The 20,725-nt window shown below is 45.9% G+C and overlaps 2 protein-coding genes across 3 annotated transcripts in view; one reads left to right on the forward strand and one right to left on the reverse strand.

Moving 5' to 3' along the window:
* The window catches only part of LOC128881747 (GPI mannosyltransferase 2), a 113,986-nt gene extending 95,587 nt beyond the window's left edge, over positions 1-18,399 (forward strand). The window contains exon 4 of one of the 2 annotated variants that reach the window (XR_008458164.1): positions 17,083-18,399. The gene's annotated coding sequence lies outside the window, so the exon portion shown is untranslated. Of the gene's footprint in view, positions 1-860; positions 1,981-17,082 lie in introns of those variants that run through there. The other variant, XR_008458165.1, reaches the window with a different exon arrangement.
* The window catches only part of LOC128881731 (uncharacterized), a 125,662-nt gene that overhangs the window by 87,404 nt on the left and 17,533 nt on the right, over positions 1-20,725 (reverse strand). Inside the window, exon 3 of the mRNA XM_054133016.1 lies at positions 6,717-10,201. Coding sequence (XP_053988991.1) covers positions 6,717-10,201 — 3,485 coding nt within the window. The remainder of the gene's footprint in view (positions 1-6,716; positions 10,202-20,725) is intronic.

Genomic DNA, 20,725 nt, shown 5'->3' on the forward strand with positions numbered 1-20,725 from the left:
AAGTATTTTAATTCGGAGTTTCCGCAAATAAAAATTGCGCCTATAACTGTGCACTATAGATTAGCGTTCTATTCATAGTGGCCGTGAATAAATCTGGGAATCCTTGGGATCCTTCAAGCTAATCGTCGAAAGCGATTCACGAGCCTCGTCCCCCTTTCCGAGTTCCTTTAAGATGTCTTCTTCGCTGACAGCGATACGGCAATTGTAGGAGGCAATTAATTATGAATAAACCAGTGTCCACTAATGTAATAGGAACTGAAGCCTAATGGTTTCGTATTACTTGCGCGATGTGCCGTTAGTTTTAGACGTGCACGCTCGGAAGAGAGCGCAGAGGAACGATTCCGCGCGAAACCCGAAGAGGGAATAAAGGTTTCGAGTGAACAAAGGTTCCTCGTGATCGAGCCGTACTGTAATTAGCACTATTGAACTAAGTAACTGATTCTGCTACACTGTTTGCATACAACGCTCGTCAACTGATTCTTTTCCTTAATTGGAGAATATCTTATCGAATAGGTGTATTAATTATTGGGAGAAGATTAGACACCTAAACGTTACTTCAAAAATAGAAATTTGATGAAAAATCTCTGTAAACCTAGCGTTAAATGGAGATGCGATAACAGAGTATCTAACAAACTCTACGCAAAAATTAGGAAACGGTTATTCAACCATTGTTGATAGCCGTAGCACTAAAAGTGACAAGTTTCGTACGTGTTTATCTGGCAGGTAACACGAGGTCGCGTTACATAAGCCGAAGAATTGATTTATCACGGCGCACAGTGGCTTATTAGACCTTAATTCGCGTGACCCTGCGCGAAATCGCTTCCTATTCCGCGGCTGCAGTCCTATTACGTCTTTTTCAGCTCGTCCGCAGCAGCTGATCGGCATCGCTTTCGAATCCAGCCGGTTACGCGAGCGCCGGGCAAGGTTAATTCCCGCGGCGGTGCCGCGAACACAGCACACATCAGCCTGGAGGAATTGTTGTTGCGATCGCACGGCAGCGATAATTTTTCAACAAGGAATCTCACAACCTGGAACAGTCGTGGCGCATTAGACACGCCCTGCATATGCATGCGCACACGCGGATGCTGAGCGCCGTGCTCGAGCGTTTTCATGGAATCCGCTCGCCGAGGAATGCCTGTGCCCGCGGGTCACCACCGTTGAGTGATTTCGCTCCGGCTGCCCGGATTCCCGGTAGCCGTTTCTTGCTTTTCTTTATTTGTTTGCTGCGTTCGAACTGTTTCCGAAGTTTCTGTGAGATGCACAGGTGGACCAAGGAAGGAAGGCTAGTTGCAGAGAAACATCCTGTCTTCGTGGACAATCGAACGTCGTGTGTTCACAGGAGATCGCGTAACGCCTCGAATGTCAATGTCTGCCCAAGCTATTGACTAAATGGCGACGGCACGCGCGTCTATCCCGGGCTGTTACGAGATTCATCGACGCCGGCGCACCGCGGATGTATTTTCAGCTATCGAACCGGGGGATCTCCTCGGTCGACTGGTCTCTCGAAAGGTTAATATGTATATCGCGATACCGTGGAATTTTATTAGTCCGCCCGAAGTGGACGGTTGTTTAGCGAGCGGCGCCGAAGAACTTTCAAAAATGCAAATGTCGCTTAAATGTCACGCCTGCCCGGGGACGGTTTTCGCATGAGCTTATGGAAATGCGCTGGAAAGGATATACTGGGTGTTGCGGGACGAATTCGAGCAGAAGAAGGACCTGGAGATCTGCATATCTCAGGGTTCGGATTGTTTCTAGTTCGTGGATAGCTGAGGATACAGAATCTATTGTGACTTTGATGATGAAGCAGTTGAACTGCTGTTTTATAGAGTGAGCTTTAGGTACCCTAGGGTAAGGTTTTCTTAGTAAAAAGCTTTTGCTTTCTGTTTGCACTCAGAACTGAGGAATCAAAACTATTTAAGACACACCTCGATTAAGACAGACTAGACAAATGTAAGGCGTTTTGCCTTGGGCGCCAAGATTTATTACAGATGTGATACAAAAGTGATATTAAATTTGTTGTTTTGAAAAGAAAATTTACGATCTTCTTTTGCAATAATTCGTGACCCAAAAGCTTGAAACTTATCCCATAAGTAATTGCAATAAATTTGAACTGCGAGGCATCTCGTAGCTGGGAGTGAATGGGTTAAACAGTAGAGTCGGACGCTATTATAAGCTGAAACGACCCATATTCACTTCATTAGTTTATTCCCTTCTGTCTATAGACGTCCACATTAACACATTCTAAACTAGCCTGAAGCTATGAGTCATGCAACACCTTGTTTACTCGATGATGCAACATGTGGGTCAGAACAGGACAGAAAAAGTGTTAGCGGCTACCGAGGACAGCCTCGTAATAACACATCCAGTCTCAACTTATGTACCTTCAGCTTATATTAGCTTGGGTTTTTACACAAAAATTGGCCAAATTAGCCATTGTGAATTAACCACGACACGTTAGGTCGAAAGTACGTCGAATTTCCTAACCAGATGGGAACCACTGTCAATAGACTGCTTTGAAATCTCGCACGGCTCATTAACGTTGCTCTCGGTGAGTCTCCCGAGAACGTCATCCTAATTTCCACACGTTACGAGTTCTGTCTAAAAACTAATGAGGCCAAACCCGTTTCTCGAGAGCTAGCAACATTGTACGAATGCAATATCGAAATGTACATTCCTGCTCTACCTTTGACGATGGCTTCAACCTGATAACTTGAACGTACGCGATTTTACGAGTTGTGTAAGTATCAGCGAGGAGTCGTGAAAATGGAGCAACGAAATATCTCAGAACTAACGGAGGCACTCCTGATACCACGGTCGTTAGAATCGACCTTTCGACGATTTTATGATTTGTAGACCAATCCGCGTCTAGAGCAGGTTTTGTCATTTTTTCCTTAAAATAACATGACAACAACACGACTAACTGTTCTCAGGCTCAACAGAGATTCCTTTGACACGACGGCGAAGCATTGCAGTCTATCGATTTTATAATTTCTTACAGGGAACAGAAGTGCGAAACTAGGTTTACGAGGCCCTTTTTTTACAACCACCCCTTCTGCCACCCTCTTTCTCCTTAGGAACACGTTGCGAAATCACCCTCGCCTTCGCGAACACGTGAAACCTATCCAAGGAAGCGTGAGCGTGCGCGTCTTTCGCACCTGGGCGTGAATCGACTGGGATATTATTGGCGTTCGCGTGTGGGTGTTTTGCTGGTAAGGAAACGCGGGACTCCGTCGGTGCCTAGCGAGCTACATTAAACTTAAGTACTACTTGATCAATTCGTCGCGCGATATAGTCACCTGCTGGGGTGCTGGTGCTAACCTACGCTTCTTGAGTACTCTCGAGGGACCACCAGCATCGCCTATGCTCCATTTCGATTAACGGCAAGTGGAATTTTAAACTCGAGTTTTTAGTTATCGAATAAAAAGCATTGTATCTGGATGACATGACGATCAACGTGAGAATCCTGAAACTAAGTAATACTAGTGTAGCTTTTCGATTTTTCTATAACAAATATCGTGTTCTAGTTGCGTGTAATTTCCTGTACAAACTCGACAAGGATTTATTTTATTAGGCGATGAGGGCGCCTTATGCAATAGAGCAGGGGGTCGGTGACCTATGGCACGCGGGCTAAGCAGCGATCCACGATGCTATAACATTCGATCGTCTAAATACAAGTTTAAATAGAATCAGAAAGGGAAGGAAAGTATTTAATTTCTAATAAAAGTATCAGGAAAACGCGAACAACAAACACGCCAACTTAAACAGAAACCATCAACGTTACGTGGTAAAACCGAATCTAGTTTACGACCGTGTGCCACGCAGAGCCGTTCCCGTTTGCAAAATAAACAACACACGGAGGGTGTCATCAAGGAACATTGGAGGAGTCATTATCGAGGAAGGAGCCGGACGATTGTTCCATAAAATCTCCGCGGGGCTTAACCATCGCGGTTATTAGCTGTTACGCAAGCGCGTTAGGGCTCCGCCCGAGCCGATACAATGCATAATAAAAGACATAATGGATCCAGTCCAACCGTAGATTACCGTCGAACACGAAAAACGCATTACGCGGCCGAGTAAACGTTTCGATAAAAATCTCAAGGTAGCCAGCGAGGCCTGGCCGCTCGAGCCTCGCTGTAAAACAAGATCATTAATTGTCGGTTAGTCGTGGACCGAAGGTAACTCGAACGGACCTCCAATTTGCTACGTGAACCACCTGTCTGCGATCGGTGGAATGAAACGTTTCGCAACGATCCCTCCACCCACCGTGGGACCATGCAAATGGGATTTTATGAGCGTCTTTCACCCGCTTCCAGACCATTGTTACCACTTTTCGACCTCGACTGGTATGGCCGTCCGCTGCGTCCGAGCCATTAATCTTTTCCTTCGACCAGGGAACGTCGATACGTATCCTGGTTTGCGAAATCGCGCCCAGGAAAGCGATTCCTCGATGCCAATGGCCGCCGCGTTCGCTGTAAGCGCGAGCCGAACGGTGAAACCGTTCAGGGGACTTGTAAAACGGCGCGAAACAATTACCGTTGCAAGTTACCGACGTCTCCGACTGATTAGATAGCCGTGTCGAGTCGAAGACTTTATGGACACCCTGTTTTCTCTCACGGAAAGGATTGCTGGGTGACTGGTAGCTGTACTCGAAGGGGGGAAGTATACAGTCGAACACCTTTCGCTATTGTTCATATTTTAATACGTTGATCGCCCATATATGAGTGGAAGTGCTTTCCAACAAATTAATTCTGAAAGTCAAAATTTGGAATTCTGGTGAATTATCACGATAAATGTTCGATTACGTAGTTTCCAATAGTCTAAATAATATTTAATCCTAACAGAAATTTTCAAGAATATTTGTCTGGAATATCCTTATGTAGTAATAACTAACGTCGATGGCTGAATTCGCAACTAAAAGTCCTTGTAACCCCAAAAGCATCGGTTAGGGCTACTAACGGTTACTCGACCAACTTGCGTATCACACGGCGCATCTTTCTCTAAAATAAACGAATCAGAAGCGATTGTAGATAGTACTTTCCAGCGACTCATTCCGTATACGCGTCGAGACATCCGACCTTGATGAACTTTCGTCTTCACCTAACGGGAGGGATCGCAGCCGAATAAGCGCGACGAACTTCCATCCGAGAAGACGGATGTTCCCTCGGTACGGTTATACCACGGGGGAATTATTTATCATACGAGTTAAATGTTACGTCCGATAAATCTACCGGCGTAGGCACACTTTCCGAGAGAATGCAGCTGACTTTTACATCGATAATCGTTCGAGCACTATATCATTATTCTTGGCACGGGGGCCTGGACACCGAGAGAGCTCCGTTACCTAAGGCAACGTACACATGCAAGTATATGGACACGTGCACGTGACGTTCCTTAGGTAATTAGGAAAATCTGGATCTAAGAGAATTTCGTTCTAAAATTATTCACGAATGCGGAACATTTTCTTTGTTTGGTGACGTTCACCATAAACCACGGAAACAATTAGTCCCCCCTCCACTGACAAGGAAGAAATACCTCGACACCTGATTCCAAGGAACCTGCAATTGGTTTAATTAATCGGAACGCGGAACCAGGAGACACGGAGCAATGCCAAACCGATAGGTCATTTATCATCCAGAGAATTGAAACCGTTTCGCAAACGGGGATTTCTAAATACACTCAGCGCGGTTCAATCTAATTGGCTTTTCCTATTGCGCGATGAAATTTCCAGCGACTGCCGTTAGCTAAATGCGTATCTTTCAATTAGGAAGATAATTCCGATCCGAGCACACGACGACCGCAAATCAACTTTTCATGCCACGCAACGGTGTCTCATCGCCGTTTCAGCTCGGCTAGGCGTTGTTCCAAGTAAACGCAAGACCCTTAGAAACCGGAAGCATTCGATAATTGGGATCTCATACCGTTCCCGAGTGCGCGGTTGCGTCACGCCTAACTGTATACCAGCCGGCGGAAAGTACTCGCAACGGTGGACTCGCGATCACGCCCACGCAGTGGAAACGTTTTTCGGAGCATTTATCAAGCTGCTGATACATAAATGTTCGCAGGAGCAGTTTCCCTTTTATTTGTTACCAGTTTATTAATTGTCTTGTGGCTACAGTCAGTCCTAGGTAGAAATATTTTAGAGATACAAGAATGTGAATAGAAATATATTTTTGAACCCAGGATAAAAGAGTACTTCCTTAAGATTTTCTCTTCAACTAGAGAATTTTTTTAACGTAATTTAGAAAGAATATTTCAAGAACCTCGAGCAAACAGAGTATAAAGAGAAACGTATTTTTTAACCCAAGCTAAAAAGAGTACTTCCTCAAAGTTTCCTGTTCGACTGCGGAATTTTTTTAATGTAATTTTAAAGTAGTATTTTAAAGACCTCGAATTTTAAAAAAGAATTGTTCAGTGTTGCACCGCCATAAGGACTGGAACCGCAGTCCTGTCCATCAAAGACATTCCCCGCGTTATCGCGGAAGTGGTCTTCGAGGACCGTAAGAAGCCATCCGCGGTGATCCACGACGATCGGATAAGCCCCGAGGTCCGCGGTTGTAAAAGAACTTTATAACGCTTCGGATTATACGACCGTCACAGGCCATCCGTCTCGGCCGATCCGCGGTGATTCCACGTCTTTCAAAACGCAAACATAAGGAGATAACCGCTACGGTTCCCTTCCCTTCGACCCCGAAGTCGGATCACAAAGAGTTCCTTACCTGATTGATGTCGCTGCCCAGGTCCCTGGCGCTCTTCGCGCTCCTCAGCTGATCGCCGCGGTACTCCCTGTACCTCATCGTTACTTCGTCGTCCGTCAGCGCGCCGCTGCTGTTGCTTCTCGCGTTCTTCTTGCTCTTCTCCTCCTTCGCCTTCTTCTCTTTCTTACTAAACAGCTGCTTCACTTTGCTCATGGTGCCGCTCTTCTTCGCAGCCTTCTTCTCGTACTTTTTGTCAGCGCCTGACGGCGGTTTCGCGGTGACCGGCGACGACTTCGCCGCGTCGTTCGTATACTTGTCGTACTTCCGTTGCTCGGAGGACGTGAGGTTCATGTTCCGGTCCGTGTGCCGTCTCTCATGCTTGATGAACTGCCGCGTGACGAAACCCTCGTCCTCCGACTCGATCTGCTCCCGCCGATCCACTTCCTGTGAATCGCGCCTGTAATCGTTCTCGATCCCGGAATCGGCCAGACGATCCTTCCGATCGGAATCGCTGAGCCGTGTTTCGCGGTGACGGCGCTCGGTGTGCGCTCGAATTTCCTGCCTGGTGTGCCTGGACTTGCCGCCCTCGTGGAAGGCCCTGGGCGGCCTAGTCGGGCTCTCGTCGAAAGGCTCCAAACGTCCAACGGAAGCCTTCGCTCGCGGGCTGTCCCTCGCGTCCGAGTCGTCGAAATAATCCAACCGATTCCTCGACCTTCGTAGCGGCTTCTTCGGGTCCTCGTCCAATTTTCGATGATCCTTTCTCAAAGTACGCGAGGTCTCGTCGTATCGAGTCTCGCAACGGATCGAGTCTCGTGCTGTCGTGTCGGAGTCGTAGCGGCTGGAGTTGTAACCGCCTCGATCGGTGCGTATCCTTGGCGGAGAACTGTCGTAATCGTCGTGTACCGGGTGTTTGCTGCTGGTGTATCGCTGAGTGGTGCGCGTCTCTTTGTAGTACTTTTTCGATTCGAGCTGACTACTGGTCAGCTGGGAGATGTCCGTGTCGTAGTCGTCGTTGGGCCCCTCCCGGAGGCTGTCCAGGTGACGTTTGGTAAACGGCGACCTCTCCTTCCTACCGTTCATCGTGGGACTGTTCATCAGAGGTCGACGCATGTCCCTGGCGTTTACGTAATCCGCGTGGCTGGTGAGATTCTCGTGGGATCTGGTCGTGTACTCGCTCCTCAGCGCCCTCACTCTCGCGTTCTCGCCTATCTCATCCAAACGCTGCGTGGACTTGCTCATGCCGCGTATGGACTCAAAGTTCTTCTTCTTCTGGGACGGATAGGCTTCCCTGGGCCTAGCGTCGCGATCTAGAAAATCGTCGCTTTTAGAAAACTTCCTCTCGGTGGACGTGAACTTCTTAGCAATGATAGGCGACGAGAGAACGTTAACATTCTCCTTACTCTCGCGATAGTGATGAGGAGTCTCCACGGGGTGAAAATTGGGCACCTTGTAGGGACTGCTAGTATTCCTCACAGGCTGGAATCTTTCTTCAGGGCTGGTCCTGCTCTTGTCGCTGAGAAAAGGCTTAAAATCGTCCGCGTACCCTTTATGCGTTCTCGTTTCCACTATGTACTTATCCCCGTATTTATCCGTCCTGGTCTCAACCTTGTACCCGTCCCGCGGTTTCGTGTCTATGTACCCGTCCGTCGGTATTTTATTCGTGATCTTCTTCTCGTAGCCGTACACCTTGCCGTTATCCTCGTGTATCTCCTTCTCGAATATGTACTTCTCGCCGTTGCTGTTCGTGCGTGTTTCCGTTATGTAGGTATCCATGTAACGTTTCGGCGAGGCGACGCGATTCGGCGTAACCGGGGACGGCACGATCGGCTTATCGATGATCTCGTGTTCCGACTTCTTAATCGGAACGTTAGCGGTGTTCTTCGCGGCGAACATCTCGTCCGCCAGGAGCCGCGACTTGATCCTGGACTCTAGCAGATCGCGTCTGGCGCTCAACTCGGACGTCTTGTTCGATATTCCTTGCGTCTGCCTGGCTTGGTACTCGTTCTCCCTTTGCCTCGCGTCCGTTCCGTCGGCTCTGCCTCGTCCCGAGGTGTCGACGAACACCGTCGACGTGTACTTGTCCGGTTTATCGTAGAGGCGTCGATCGATCTCGTCGAATTCGTGGCGCCGTTTCGCGTCGGTGCTTCTGGTAGCGTAGTCTTGCGTGCCAGCGTAATGACCAGGGAAGTGAGCGGTGCTGGTTTTTCGATCTTCCTCGTATCTCGACTTGAACGCGTTGATCTCATTGTTGCGCCTCAGGTCGCTGCTGTACGAGTAATCCGTCCTGCGGTACTCCTTCTCCGCGGGACTGTTTTCTCTCGAGGAGTCCTTCCTCTCGAGACCTAGGCCCTCGTCGCTGTCCGAGTGACTCCTCTGCGCCTTCTTCTTATCGGTCTGCACCTGAGCGTAAATCACGTTTGTCTGCGGGGGCGGCGGGCTGCACGACTCGTTTGGTCTGGTATAAGAGAACGGCCGGTTGTTGTTGTGACCGAATCCAGGCCCAGGCGAGACCATCGTTCGCGTCAGCTGGGGCGGTGGCGACCGATCGGTGGACAATCGGTGAATCATCTTGTGTATCGTTGACTCTTCGTCGCGTTGCTGAAGATCGTATCGACTGCTGTGCAGCATGCTACTCGCGCCGACCTTGTCTACTTCGTCGAGCCCGGTGTCCTTTGCCGGTGAAGGGGTCCTGGTTACCTTCTCCCTCCTCCCTTCCCCTTCCTCGTTGATCTTGTTATCGTCCTCTAGCTCGATAGGTATGCGTCGCACGGTCGCTTTGTTCTCCCTCGTAGGCGATATCGGCGGCTTCGATACAGTCACTTCCGTCTTTACGCGCTCCTCCCGCGTTACCGTTTCGGCATCGGTGTCCTCCTGCTTCGACTTCTTCGCCTCTGGTCGACTAGTGCCCTCGCCCGCGTCGATCCTACCGAAGTGGAACGGCTGCTGATCGACGTGCGGCGACGCCTCGATTATAGGGGACAGTTGCTTCTTGGCGCGGACGCTGCTCAGGTGGGATCCCTCGCTCTCACTGCCGCTTCTCTTGCGGTGCGATCGCGTCGATGTGCCGGCGTCGCTCGCGCTACGCCCCACTGGCTTCCTCTTTCGTTCCAACTTCGGCGAGAAGAACTTGGCTAAGGTGCCCCTCAGCTTCTTCGCGCTGGCATCGCTCCCGCTCCTCTCCAGTGCTTTCTTCTTCGGTCTCGGTGTACCGACGAGGTCCGCGCTGGTCGTTGCGCCGATTTCCTCGCTTCTGCGTCTCACATCGAGCGGCAGCTCCGGCCTCTTCTTGTTACGACGCGCCGGGAGTGTGCTGAACCGACCGGGCAATCGTCTATTGTCGTGGGCGACGCACTGAAGGCTGCCCGCTTGCTGAAGCACCAGCGCCGCCTCCTGAGCTAGGTCCTCTTTGCTTCTCGACGCTATGCTCTCTTTGTGGACGGGGGTGGCGATCAACCTGCCTTCGCCATCTCCTGCGAGTGCCGCGGTCACGCGGGGTGCTCCACGTCCTGCAACATCACCACCCATCGTCTCGATTAAATTCTACTCGGGACAGTACCTTGGTAGATTGGTAAGTACAATCAGTCCAATAAATATTTCTTTAAAGCGCAGAGATTTAAAGCAGCACCCATTTTTTAAACAATTATTTTGATTGTATGAGATTGGTACTTAGGACACGAGTACATTATTGAGCGAAGAATTAATTATTTAGATAGTGCAGATAACCATTTGTTAGAAAGAATCTCACCACTTGTATTATATTAGTACAACCTTAGATCGTATCTCTCACGACGATCGTATGGATAATAAAACTGGTACGAGAGAATAAATCTCAGGATCCATTTTAAGTTCAAAACGAAAACACTTGCGTGTTTTTTCTTATTTTTCTCTGTCCATTCTCCCTCGTATCCTCGATAAATCATCTATAGTATTACTGTTAGTTGTCTCTGTTACAGCGAGGCCTTGCTCGGCTCCTAATTGCTAAATAATCACAGCAGGAGATGGAACGAAGCAATTATTGTCCGTTCCACTCAACTCTGTCGATCCAACGTCGCTCGAATTTCGATCTGGCTTATTCAGAAGATCGTTATTCGAAATTAACTGGAGCGTCGAGCGCTCCCGTTCCTCAAGAAGCGGCCGAAAAAACGCGAGAGTTTAATCTCGCTCGGGAAGCTAATTAAGAACAACGAAACAAAAAAAGAATCCGCCCAGAAGTCATTTTAATCGCAAAGTCGGAACAACCATCCGACGACGATCCCTTTTTTTCCACCGTCGCGACAAAAACCGCGACAAACACGGAACATGCCTCGACTCTGCGTCATCGCTGCCTAACGAAGGAATCGAAAATCACGGGATTTTAATTGGAACGGAGATCGTCTGGAAACGACCATTGTGATACGAAAGACATGGCGTCCAAATTAGAGTGGTGTAGAATATATCCTGGTCTTTTATTTTAAGTGAAAGTATACGCGATGACGTCTACCATGTAATGATATTAAAATCGTATCTGTATCACTGATAATGTATTACCAATACGCATAAAATGCTCGATTTAGATTAAGGGCGAGGATTCGCAACGTTAACGAGATTATTATACGGTACATTTATGAAATAGAGGACCACCCCATCCAAACAAACGTGATTTTTCTCGTGGTATCGCATTAATGTGGCCACGACTGTGATTCCATCGCAGATAATGGATCCAGGCGATAATGGATGAGGCGCATTATTGGATTTGTAAATTAGCGATTTATGTTAAGCAGAGCCGGCCTGGTCGTTACCGGTTAATCACCATGTTTAATCAGATGCTAGTAGCTACTAGACCTCGGACACGAGGGTCCAATCATCTTTATAATTCACCAGCAACAAGAAACCGCTCCTCCTCTCTCGAGCCAATCGATCGTTAAACCGAAACAAATATCATCCCGTCCGCATTGTTTAATTACTGTCCAATATAATCAACCGTAATCGTTGCTATCATAGATATAAATCCCACCAAACGACTTTTTGTTGATGAGATCGAACGATCCTTTCCCACAGAAAGTGAAACTATTACTTCTCTGCAGCGAGTCAACGTGGTAATGTTTTTAATCTTGAACGTAATCATTCGAGTGTAAGCATGCGAACAGATTTGATCCTTTTTTATCTTTTATATTTTCTCAATGAATGATTCCACATACAACTCTATAATAAGCCAATTTCTATTTATAATTTAATCAATTTATACCGGAAAAGATGTTTATCAAACCAGAACCACGATCAAAGAAGTTACCAGATGATCTCATCTGAACTACGTCATACACATCCAAAATAACTCCATCTGATAACCAGATCTACAAAAAAAGTCTCCTAAATGTAAGCTTCTACGACTAACACGTCCTCCCATTAGAAATCGAAAGTAGAATTTCCCCTTCGATACAATTCAGAACAGGCATCAAACGTCCAGTCCAATATGGGTTACGACTCCTCGCCTGTTATTTTCTTTGGGACGGATAATGGAAATCGTGGTTCAATTTAAAATTCAACTCGTATGCTCGTGCACCGACGTAATACGCAATTTGACCTTTTCGACGCGCGCACGCCTCGCAAACTCGGTTCGAGCGAGCGCGAATCGTTGCCGAACACAGGAAATCGGTCCTAAACCGCGGTTCTAAGTTCAACGGGTGTGTGTACACGATGAAACGTGTGCCACGTTAAGGCCTCTTTGATTCACCCGTGGATCGTATTTCTGCGGTACAATCATCGTACCATTTCCAGCCGCGATTTCCTTCGACCGACGTACGACTCGTTAGATAATTAATGACATGTTCCGTTGCGAAACCTTTTACAGAGGACGAAGTCGTATCGTAATTACGCTGCTCGTTGTATCGGCTCGCTTCTTGTAATTGCTATTCTAAATTTGTCCAGCGGTTGAATCGGTCCACGTCGAATGAGTTTGGGAGACTCGTAAAATCCGTAGTGAAAGGGAGAATATAAATTGAAAGGAACGTAACAATGGAAACTTTTCCCAATGCTTTCGTTGGTACGCCAAGAGTTCGTAAGCTTCGTACGTGCTGTCGTAATTTTTCCTGTGCTGATATATACTGTGGGAAAGAAAAGTTGTCTCCGCGTTAGATTCTACCGAGTCCTTTCGAATTTTCCGCTGGGATAATTAAACAGAGGAAAGACCGTGTTTGATTTAATCTCCGCTTCATATTACGTCTTCGCTTCCAGAGTGAACGCTGGTAATCACTCGATGCTCTCAACAAATATCATGTACCAGTGACCTTTCCATAACCGTGTACCTTCCACAACCACAGCCCCGACGTGCACGTTTCTCGGCAGAAATTAATTGACGTGCCAACGACGGGAACCATTTTTACCAGATCCGTTCTGCACGTCGGGTAATTGAAGCCATGCGTTCGAGCGGGGCTCGTGTTTCGGCGAGCAATTTTCGGTGAGCGGTTAACCCTTTCGTGCGGGGTCAGGGCGAATTCACGATATCTCTCCTACCGTTGCTTTCGCGGCAAACAAAATATAACAAAAGTTAGTGGAAATTGAATTTAGAGTTCTTTTTGTCATATGCAAATATTAGGTACAGTTGATAGTAAGAGAGATGATAACGATGTAATTCTTATAGCATTTAACACATGAGCTACGAAAAGGATTCCGTCTAAATCTAGATTATTATCGATAACTCTTTAGGCTTTGCTTTCACAGGAAATGTGTATATAACAAAAGTTAGTGGAAATTAAATTTCTGATCCTTTTTGTTCCACGCAAATTTTCGATAAAGTCAATAACAGCTGAGATATCCTTAACGTAACAAAATAACAGCCTAGAAGTTATCCCCTGCTCTGAATTAATAAACCCATATCGACGCGTACTGTAACATACGAGCACGCACTCAATCGGAGCAATTATGCGCATGCAAATTCACCGTAATTAGGAGAACGTTTGCGTCCTCCATGACCAAAGTTGAACGAGCTAATGATCCCTCCTGCGAGACCGTTGACGGATTTACAGCGTCATTGTCGCGGTTCCACGAGCTTGGAGCACCTACGAGCGACCTCATCGGCGAACATCTTGTCGAGGTCATCGACGAGGACCCCGGGAACGAGGTCGCAGTCGGGATTAGCGTTTCTGTTCGCCTACTAAACCGCCGTACCACTTATAGTACCTATAATGCCGTGCACCATTTCCACCGGGCTCGTCTCTCGTGGGAAATCGTTGTTAAATGGAGACTGAATCCACTCCGCGGTCGTTCTTTGCCAACTTTTATGAGCTTCTGTTTACGCTAACAACCTCCATTCGCTCGTTCTTCCTCGCATTCAGCGACTAATAGCCGCGCATTTAGAACGCGTTGCCGAAGAAACGACCGCCCCTGCCATTTTCTATATTTACTTCTCTTTTTTTTCTTCTTTCCATCGCTCATCCATGGAAAGGAGATAATTTAGAGGCTTGGAAAGTGGCGGAAGGTGCAGTAAGCCATCGGTACCGATGCTGGAACGTCTTTTAATTGGTCTAGGGTTCCAAGAAGTTACGCAGAAGTGAGAAAATATTGATGATTACACTTGGAAGATCAAAAATGAAGTGCTTCGATAGTATTTCTTGTACTCTTTATGTGGATGATGAATTTAATTGGGGTTATGTTTTCAAAGGGTTCCAGCAGAAGTGAACTAATGGACATACTTAGAAAGGACTACACTTGGAAAATTCGAAACGAATTACTTAATCGGTATTTCTTGTAAGGCCTGTATAATTACTGTCTTGCTATAGAAGAAACACACGTAAGATCGTAGAAAGCAAATCTATCAGAGGATGGCCTGGAATGGAAGGAAGATCGACGATGCAATCGTGTCAGAACCAGGGAATATTCTCTAAATACAATCATATGTTTACGTGGAAAAAGATTCTTAAAGAAATCGTTTGTGGGAAGCGTGATAAGTGTATCATGCTTGCAACATGGGAAGAATCACGAGACTACAATGGGTGCTAATGTTCTAATCTTCGTGCTAGGGCTATGAGACCGGCACTGAATGCTAAACAAGTTACGCGTGTGATATACTTCCAGTTTCCAATGACTTACTATCTTATCAGAAACGTGCTTTCTTTTTTTATTACTGGCTACCAAGCACTCGAAAATTTTACAAATTAAATAGGAACAGATTTTATTGCGTACGTAAATCTGTACAGGGAATGAAACTTCTAATATAACAAGCTAAATTAACTGGGGAATAAAATAAAATATATATATGCATGTTCTGATAAAACTACTGGAAACGATAAGGTGTCTATAACAAAAAATCATACATAAATACATAAATGTACATTAAATTTGTACATTTATACTGGAGTGAGTTATGAATTGTGCAAACATGCAACAAACACTGCGATCAGGGACCTAGTTAGCAGCAACGCGTAGCCTGCCAAGGGGAATTACGGAAACCGAGGTAAAAAAGATGAACGATCGTAATTGATTCCAATTAGTCGGGATTATTCGCACTTTACACAGCTATCTAGAATAGTTCCGATCGGCCAGTACGTCGACGGCTACGTAATGGCGCGTTTCATGGAAGCGTCGCGTCGCGTGTAAATACCGCTAATCACGTTGTTTCGCATCACGAATTCATCGGACGCGCGCGCAACATACCTTCCGGCTCTGCAATAATCGCTCGATAATTAAATCCACGATCGTTTTACGAGACGCCTGCATACCAATCGTTCCTGAAGCATAGTAATCGAGGCCACCACAGGTTTCGTTGTTGGACTTGAGGCTTTTAGTTTGGAAGGCTTGTTCCATTTTCAACGAGGACATCTTCAGGTTAGGGCTACGTGATACAGGAAGGTTGAAGGATAAGGAAATTAATTTGTAGACATTTGTATAAAGTCCAAAAGTCACAGAAGAACATCATTTTGGGACTAATGTTCCAGAAGCTGTATCATTATAAATATAAACCAAATTTCCAATTGGAATTTAAAAAATTATTTATTTGGTACTCCCAAAATAGGACTTGATACGATCAAAGAACAAACTACCTAGAGCCCTGGATACCAAGCACAGCCACGATTTTCATAGTCAATATTTCAGCATGCACGCGTCGCCGTAATAGTACCCGTAAGTATGTAATCCGCTGGACGTGTACTCACGCCCATAGGGGTGAAGTAATTGAGACATGGAGTAACATTGAAACCGAAATGGGTCGAATATTCTAAGTGTCAGCGTCGAAGAGCACGGAATCGACTGAATCCACGGGACAGGTACCTTCCCGTTCATTTCCATTTTTCCCAAGCCCTGGAGCAGTTTAAACTCGTTCAACGATAATGGGGAGAAAAATACTCGGGTGAGCACTATTGCCGCCACGACGATAGGCTATCGACCAAGCATCGATCGAGGCTCACGATCGGCACTTGTAGGAACATCAATTCCCGCCTTGGCATACGTGCACCACATGCTAAAACACCGGGAGCATCTCTGTATCTCTTTTTCTCCAAGCCTAACAGGCGCGAACCGTGCTCCACGAGCGTTTCTCCTCGCGGCGTATCCTGCAGATAATTAGTCTTCTGGATCGCGGCATCAGCTACGAGTCCACCGTGGTTCTATTGATTTCTCTCACTCGGGCCCGTATTTCTAGTGTTACTCGTTTACCACGTTCCACGGTTCTTACATAGCGCGATTATTTAACCTCGATATCTGCCCGTACCACTTTTTACGCGGAACGCGCCGACGCTGAGGGCGGTGGGGCTGTGTTCCAGTGGAATGCTGATTGTTTTCGAGGCGTTTCTTTCCTTTTTTTTTTGTACCACGATATCGTTCGCGCTTAATAAGATGTAGACCGTAATGGAGTTCGCGGTGCAGGTGAGCTTGATTGCGGCGTGTTTGGAATGTTTCCGCCTTTGGTTGGGTATTTTATTGGGAGAATGAAGCCGTTTGACGAAGAGATGAATGGAGACCTGGTGGAAATGTAGAGCTTCTGATAATATGGTGACTTATCTAACAAAATTTGCAAATGTTTGGTAGCCAGTTACTTGTCAAGGGTACGAAGTAATTGCAACTGGAGACGAAAACACATTTCTGATAAGATAGTAAGTGATAAGTAGAAGAAACTTTTTGACGAAGTGGTGGCTGAAGACCTGGTGAAAAATGTTCACACTGTCATTTATCTTTCTAATTAATATTATATTCCTTACTCCATAAAGTAATCGTTTCATTGAACCTCCGGAGAAATTATATTCAATCTTGATCCCCACGAAAAAAAATGTCCCAGACTTCTAGATAATAATATTCATCTAGTATGAAGAGCTCTGAATCCCTCTTCGTAAGTTTCATTGCTTCATTATCATTTAAGTTTTTAGAGGTAATTATTTAGAGGGGTAATTAAACCAGGTTATAATTTGCCGGTGTTTTTCAGTCGTGGCACGAGATGGTCCCTCCGAAGCGGAGGATCGAGCCACGAGGCTTGACAGCAGGTGCTTCAAGGACCCACGGGGCCTTCTGGCCGCGGTGGTGGGGATACGGGGCCCAGTGGGGAGGGACGAATTGCCGGAAGTGCAAGTGGCGTCTTGCCGTGGCGGGTCAAAGATCGCGCAGCGGTGCTGACCCACTGCTTCGAGGGCTGTAAACGCTGTAAACGCTTCCACGGCTCGATGGTACGGATCATCGCGCGAACCGAGGCAACGGTAATTTTACCGACGATCACGAGCATAAATTAATATCACGGTTATCTGATCGTTACTGCGAGCCTGGTCACGTATGAATTTAACCATCCCTCCCTCCCTCCCTCCCTCCTCTCGATCAGATCCGATCGATAACTGTTACGATAAGTATGAATATAAATTCCGAAGCGTAGATCGCAGAGGCTATCAGCTTTATTATAATAGGGATTCGTCCACGAAAACGGATGGAAAGTCTCATTACACGTAACGGTGGTTGTGGAGTCTTCGAGGTATCGCTGGTTTAATTTAGATACCAGTTTCAGAGAGGCATTTAACACTAAACCTACCAATGTTTCGTTCAGACCTATATCTAAAGACAATATATACATTTATATATTTATATTATATATAAATGAAAACTGCAACAGGATAATAAAGACAAGAACAATAAAAACTGCATACAGAAGTTTAAAAATGGTCATTTTACTGGTTGTGGTAGGCTTGGTGTTGAACGATTATAGCGATGTATATTTTCAGTGCGATTCGAATGTATGTGAACACAGGTAAAGATTGATGGTTTCAAAAGAATTTAATTCGATGAGACATATAGGCTCAATCTTTAAGGTAATTATTCCCCCCTCTCGAAAAAAGATAAAATGTGATTTATACTTCATTAAAGGCGGCTTCCTCGAGAGCAACAGACCGGAATGCAACAGGATGCGGCACAATGTTGCAGCGCGATAACAGCGATAATTTCCCGCAGCGTTTACAGCACTACCAATTCGTTTTAATCAAACACGCACACTTAAACACGCGACTTCAAAAGACTCGTCTAGCCATCTAGAATTCATCCCAGCTGCATTCTCCGATTCTTTTCAGCCGGAATCATTCGCGTTCGGGGGGACCTATGAGGGTTTCGCATACAGGTACAATCTCCAGTTACAAGTGCGAAAGGTGTCGAGCACAATCGTAAACGATATTCTTTCGTCGCGGACAACGTCGAAAACATTACTTTGCCAGCGATAGCTGACGCTGCTTCGCGCCACTGCTATCTTAGCGAGGACCTGTTTCGTTGCCAGTGTTTTCAGATTCGAGTGGACAGTCACCTTTGAATTTCCCGAGGTTAAAGGATTAAAGGATACCTCCGGTTCAAAACAAGAAAGAAAATATTCGAAAAATTACTAGGATTGCAAGTGACACTATCAAGATTGTGAACTGGCCACACAAATCTGACTCATTGCTACAAAGTAATTAAATCACAGTCACCGTTATGCAACCTTTGTGACAAGCCCTTTACAGTAAAATATTTAATCGAAGAACGTCAGGGTATACAACACGATATAATAGAGTTTAAACTTTCAAATAGTATGCAGTCAATTAGTACTACTAAAAAAGTAGTAGTAAATAGTATGCACTTCAAATTAGTCAAGATATTAATGAAATGTAATATATTAAATAAATTATAATTAAATTTTAATCATTGACGTGGTGACTAATAATCTCGTACTTGATGTGACCTTAAATAAAGTAATTAAAAAAAAAAAAATTGCTGCACCTCGTTTCGCATCCGTCCACCGTATCATCCCCTGGTTGGCCGATATTCTATATCGCACAATAATATTTCCTCGTTCGATAGGTTTCACTCTCGAGATAGTTCGTTTAAAAATAGAAACTCGCGCGATTAAACGTCCTTGCGGTCCTACGTTCGCGAGCCTGACACGCGAGAAAGAGCGCGGCGAACGCATTCTTGCACGCGCAGTACTCGACTGGCCAATGAGGATAATTGGGTACGCATAGCGGAAAAAGGCTCTCTTGATTTACGACCGTGAAGTGACTGTTTCTATGAACGGTAGTCGCGATTGCGAAACAGATCGGCCGATTATATAGTCGTTGATCGAATCATTAGGGGCACAGAGGGAACAACAGGTTTCTCGATAATTGATAAACGAGTGAAAACTGCGGATAAAAGCGAGTTTCGAAATCTGTAAGTCTGCTTTGAAATTTTGGCATTGATATTTTGTGTCTTAAGTCTACCAGAATCAGCACTTTACTGGAGAACAGTGGAATAGTCTCTCTCCAATGTTTGCAAGCGCGTTGCGACACGATAATAGTCGCCAGCCCCCCAAAAACCGCAGACAGAAAACGCATTCGATATTCAGTCAACTCTATACGCCTTGATCTCGCAACGATGCAAGCGGAATATTCGATCCGCAAGCGCGCTCGGTAACCCAATTTGCTCGAGATAAATCATCGCCGAAATAGCGATTATGTAACTATAAATCGTGCACCGATTCGCGCGCATTCGTTGCGATAAATATAATGCGCGCACAATAAATCCCGACGAAAGCATAGACAGCGGGGGCCACGTGATAAATTAACCGGTAACGCAACTTCGAAATGCGATCCGAACGAAAAAGCCACCGCGCGGCGTTTGGTGAGGTCCAACACTTTTACGAGCGGGTCCACTGTCCGGTTCGCGGAACGGGTTTTCTGCGACGGCGAATCGCGACCGTGTCCTTTTTCATTTCACCGTGTCGCCGGTATTATACCGCGGGGTTGCGCGACGCCACGCCGATGGGATCGCTAATCCTATTCTCGTGATTCGTCTCATTTACACCGACCTCTCGCACCCCTCCGGCTTTCCTGCTCGTCCCTTCCTTTCTTTCGCGATGGTTCTTCGAACGAGCGCGGTAAAGCTCGCGCGACCTCCACGTTCCTCGAACGATACCGGTCCATCGGATACTCGCCACTTCCTCGTTTCAGCTGACCGCGGTCTACCTTAAGACCCCTTGGCACGCAACCGAGGATGTCGATCTAAGCTGATCAGCCATGGAACAGGGTGGCCATTAGAAGCGAAAAATTGCCGATAAATCGAGCCTTACCAGCGGAGATGCGTAATTAAAGATACACGGCGACAGGGCGCCGATGTCGATTGGAGGATTTTGATAAAGTTGTTCCCACAGTGGAAAGAATGTTCCAGGGGGTGAGAGGGAGGAAATAGTCGAGGTGTTTTTCAACCCTGGTTTTTCGATTTTTTCAGAATTTATGCGTCGTGGGTGAAAAAATGTCTTTTGTAACAGTTAAAATATCTTGAACGTCACAGAAGTATATGAGTTCGTTTGTATACAACTGAGACTTAATTTATCGAATTTAAACTTGTACTTATTTTTACGACTCGGTTAAATTCTATTCAGATTTATTTACTTTCTTAGTAAAAAGCTTCAACGTGTTAAAATTAATTTTAAAAGAGCAATGGAAAAAGAATTACAAGAACTTTCTGTTATATACAGTCAGATTCATAAATATTCTCACTCTCTACGTTTATTGAAGAACTCTGTTTAAATTAAATGATAGGTTCAATGTTTCCAAACAAATTAATATTGTGAGTGTATATAAACG

The sequence above is a fragment of the Hylaeus volcanicus genome, chromosome 1 (assembly GCF_026283585.1).
Source record: "Hylaeus volcanicus isolate JK05 chromosome 1, UHH_iyHylVolc1.0_haploid, whole genome shotgun sequence".
Taxonomy (NCBI): Eukaryota; Metazoa; Arthropoda; class Insecta; order Hymenoptera; family Colletidae; genus Hylaeus; species Hylaeus volcanicus.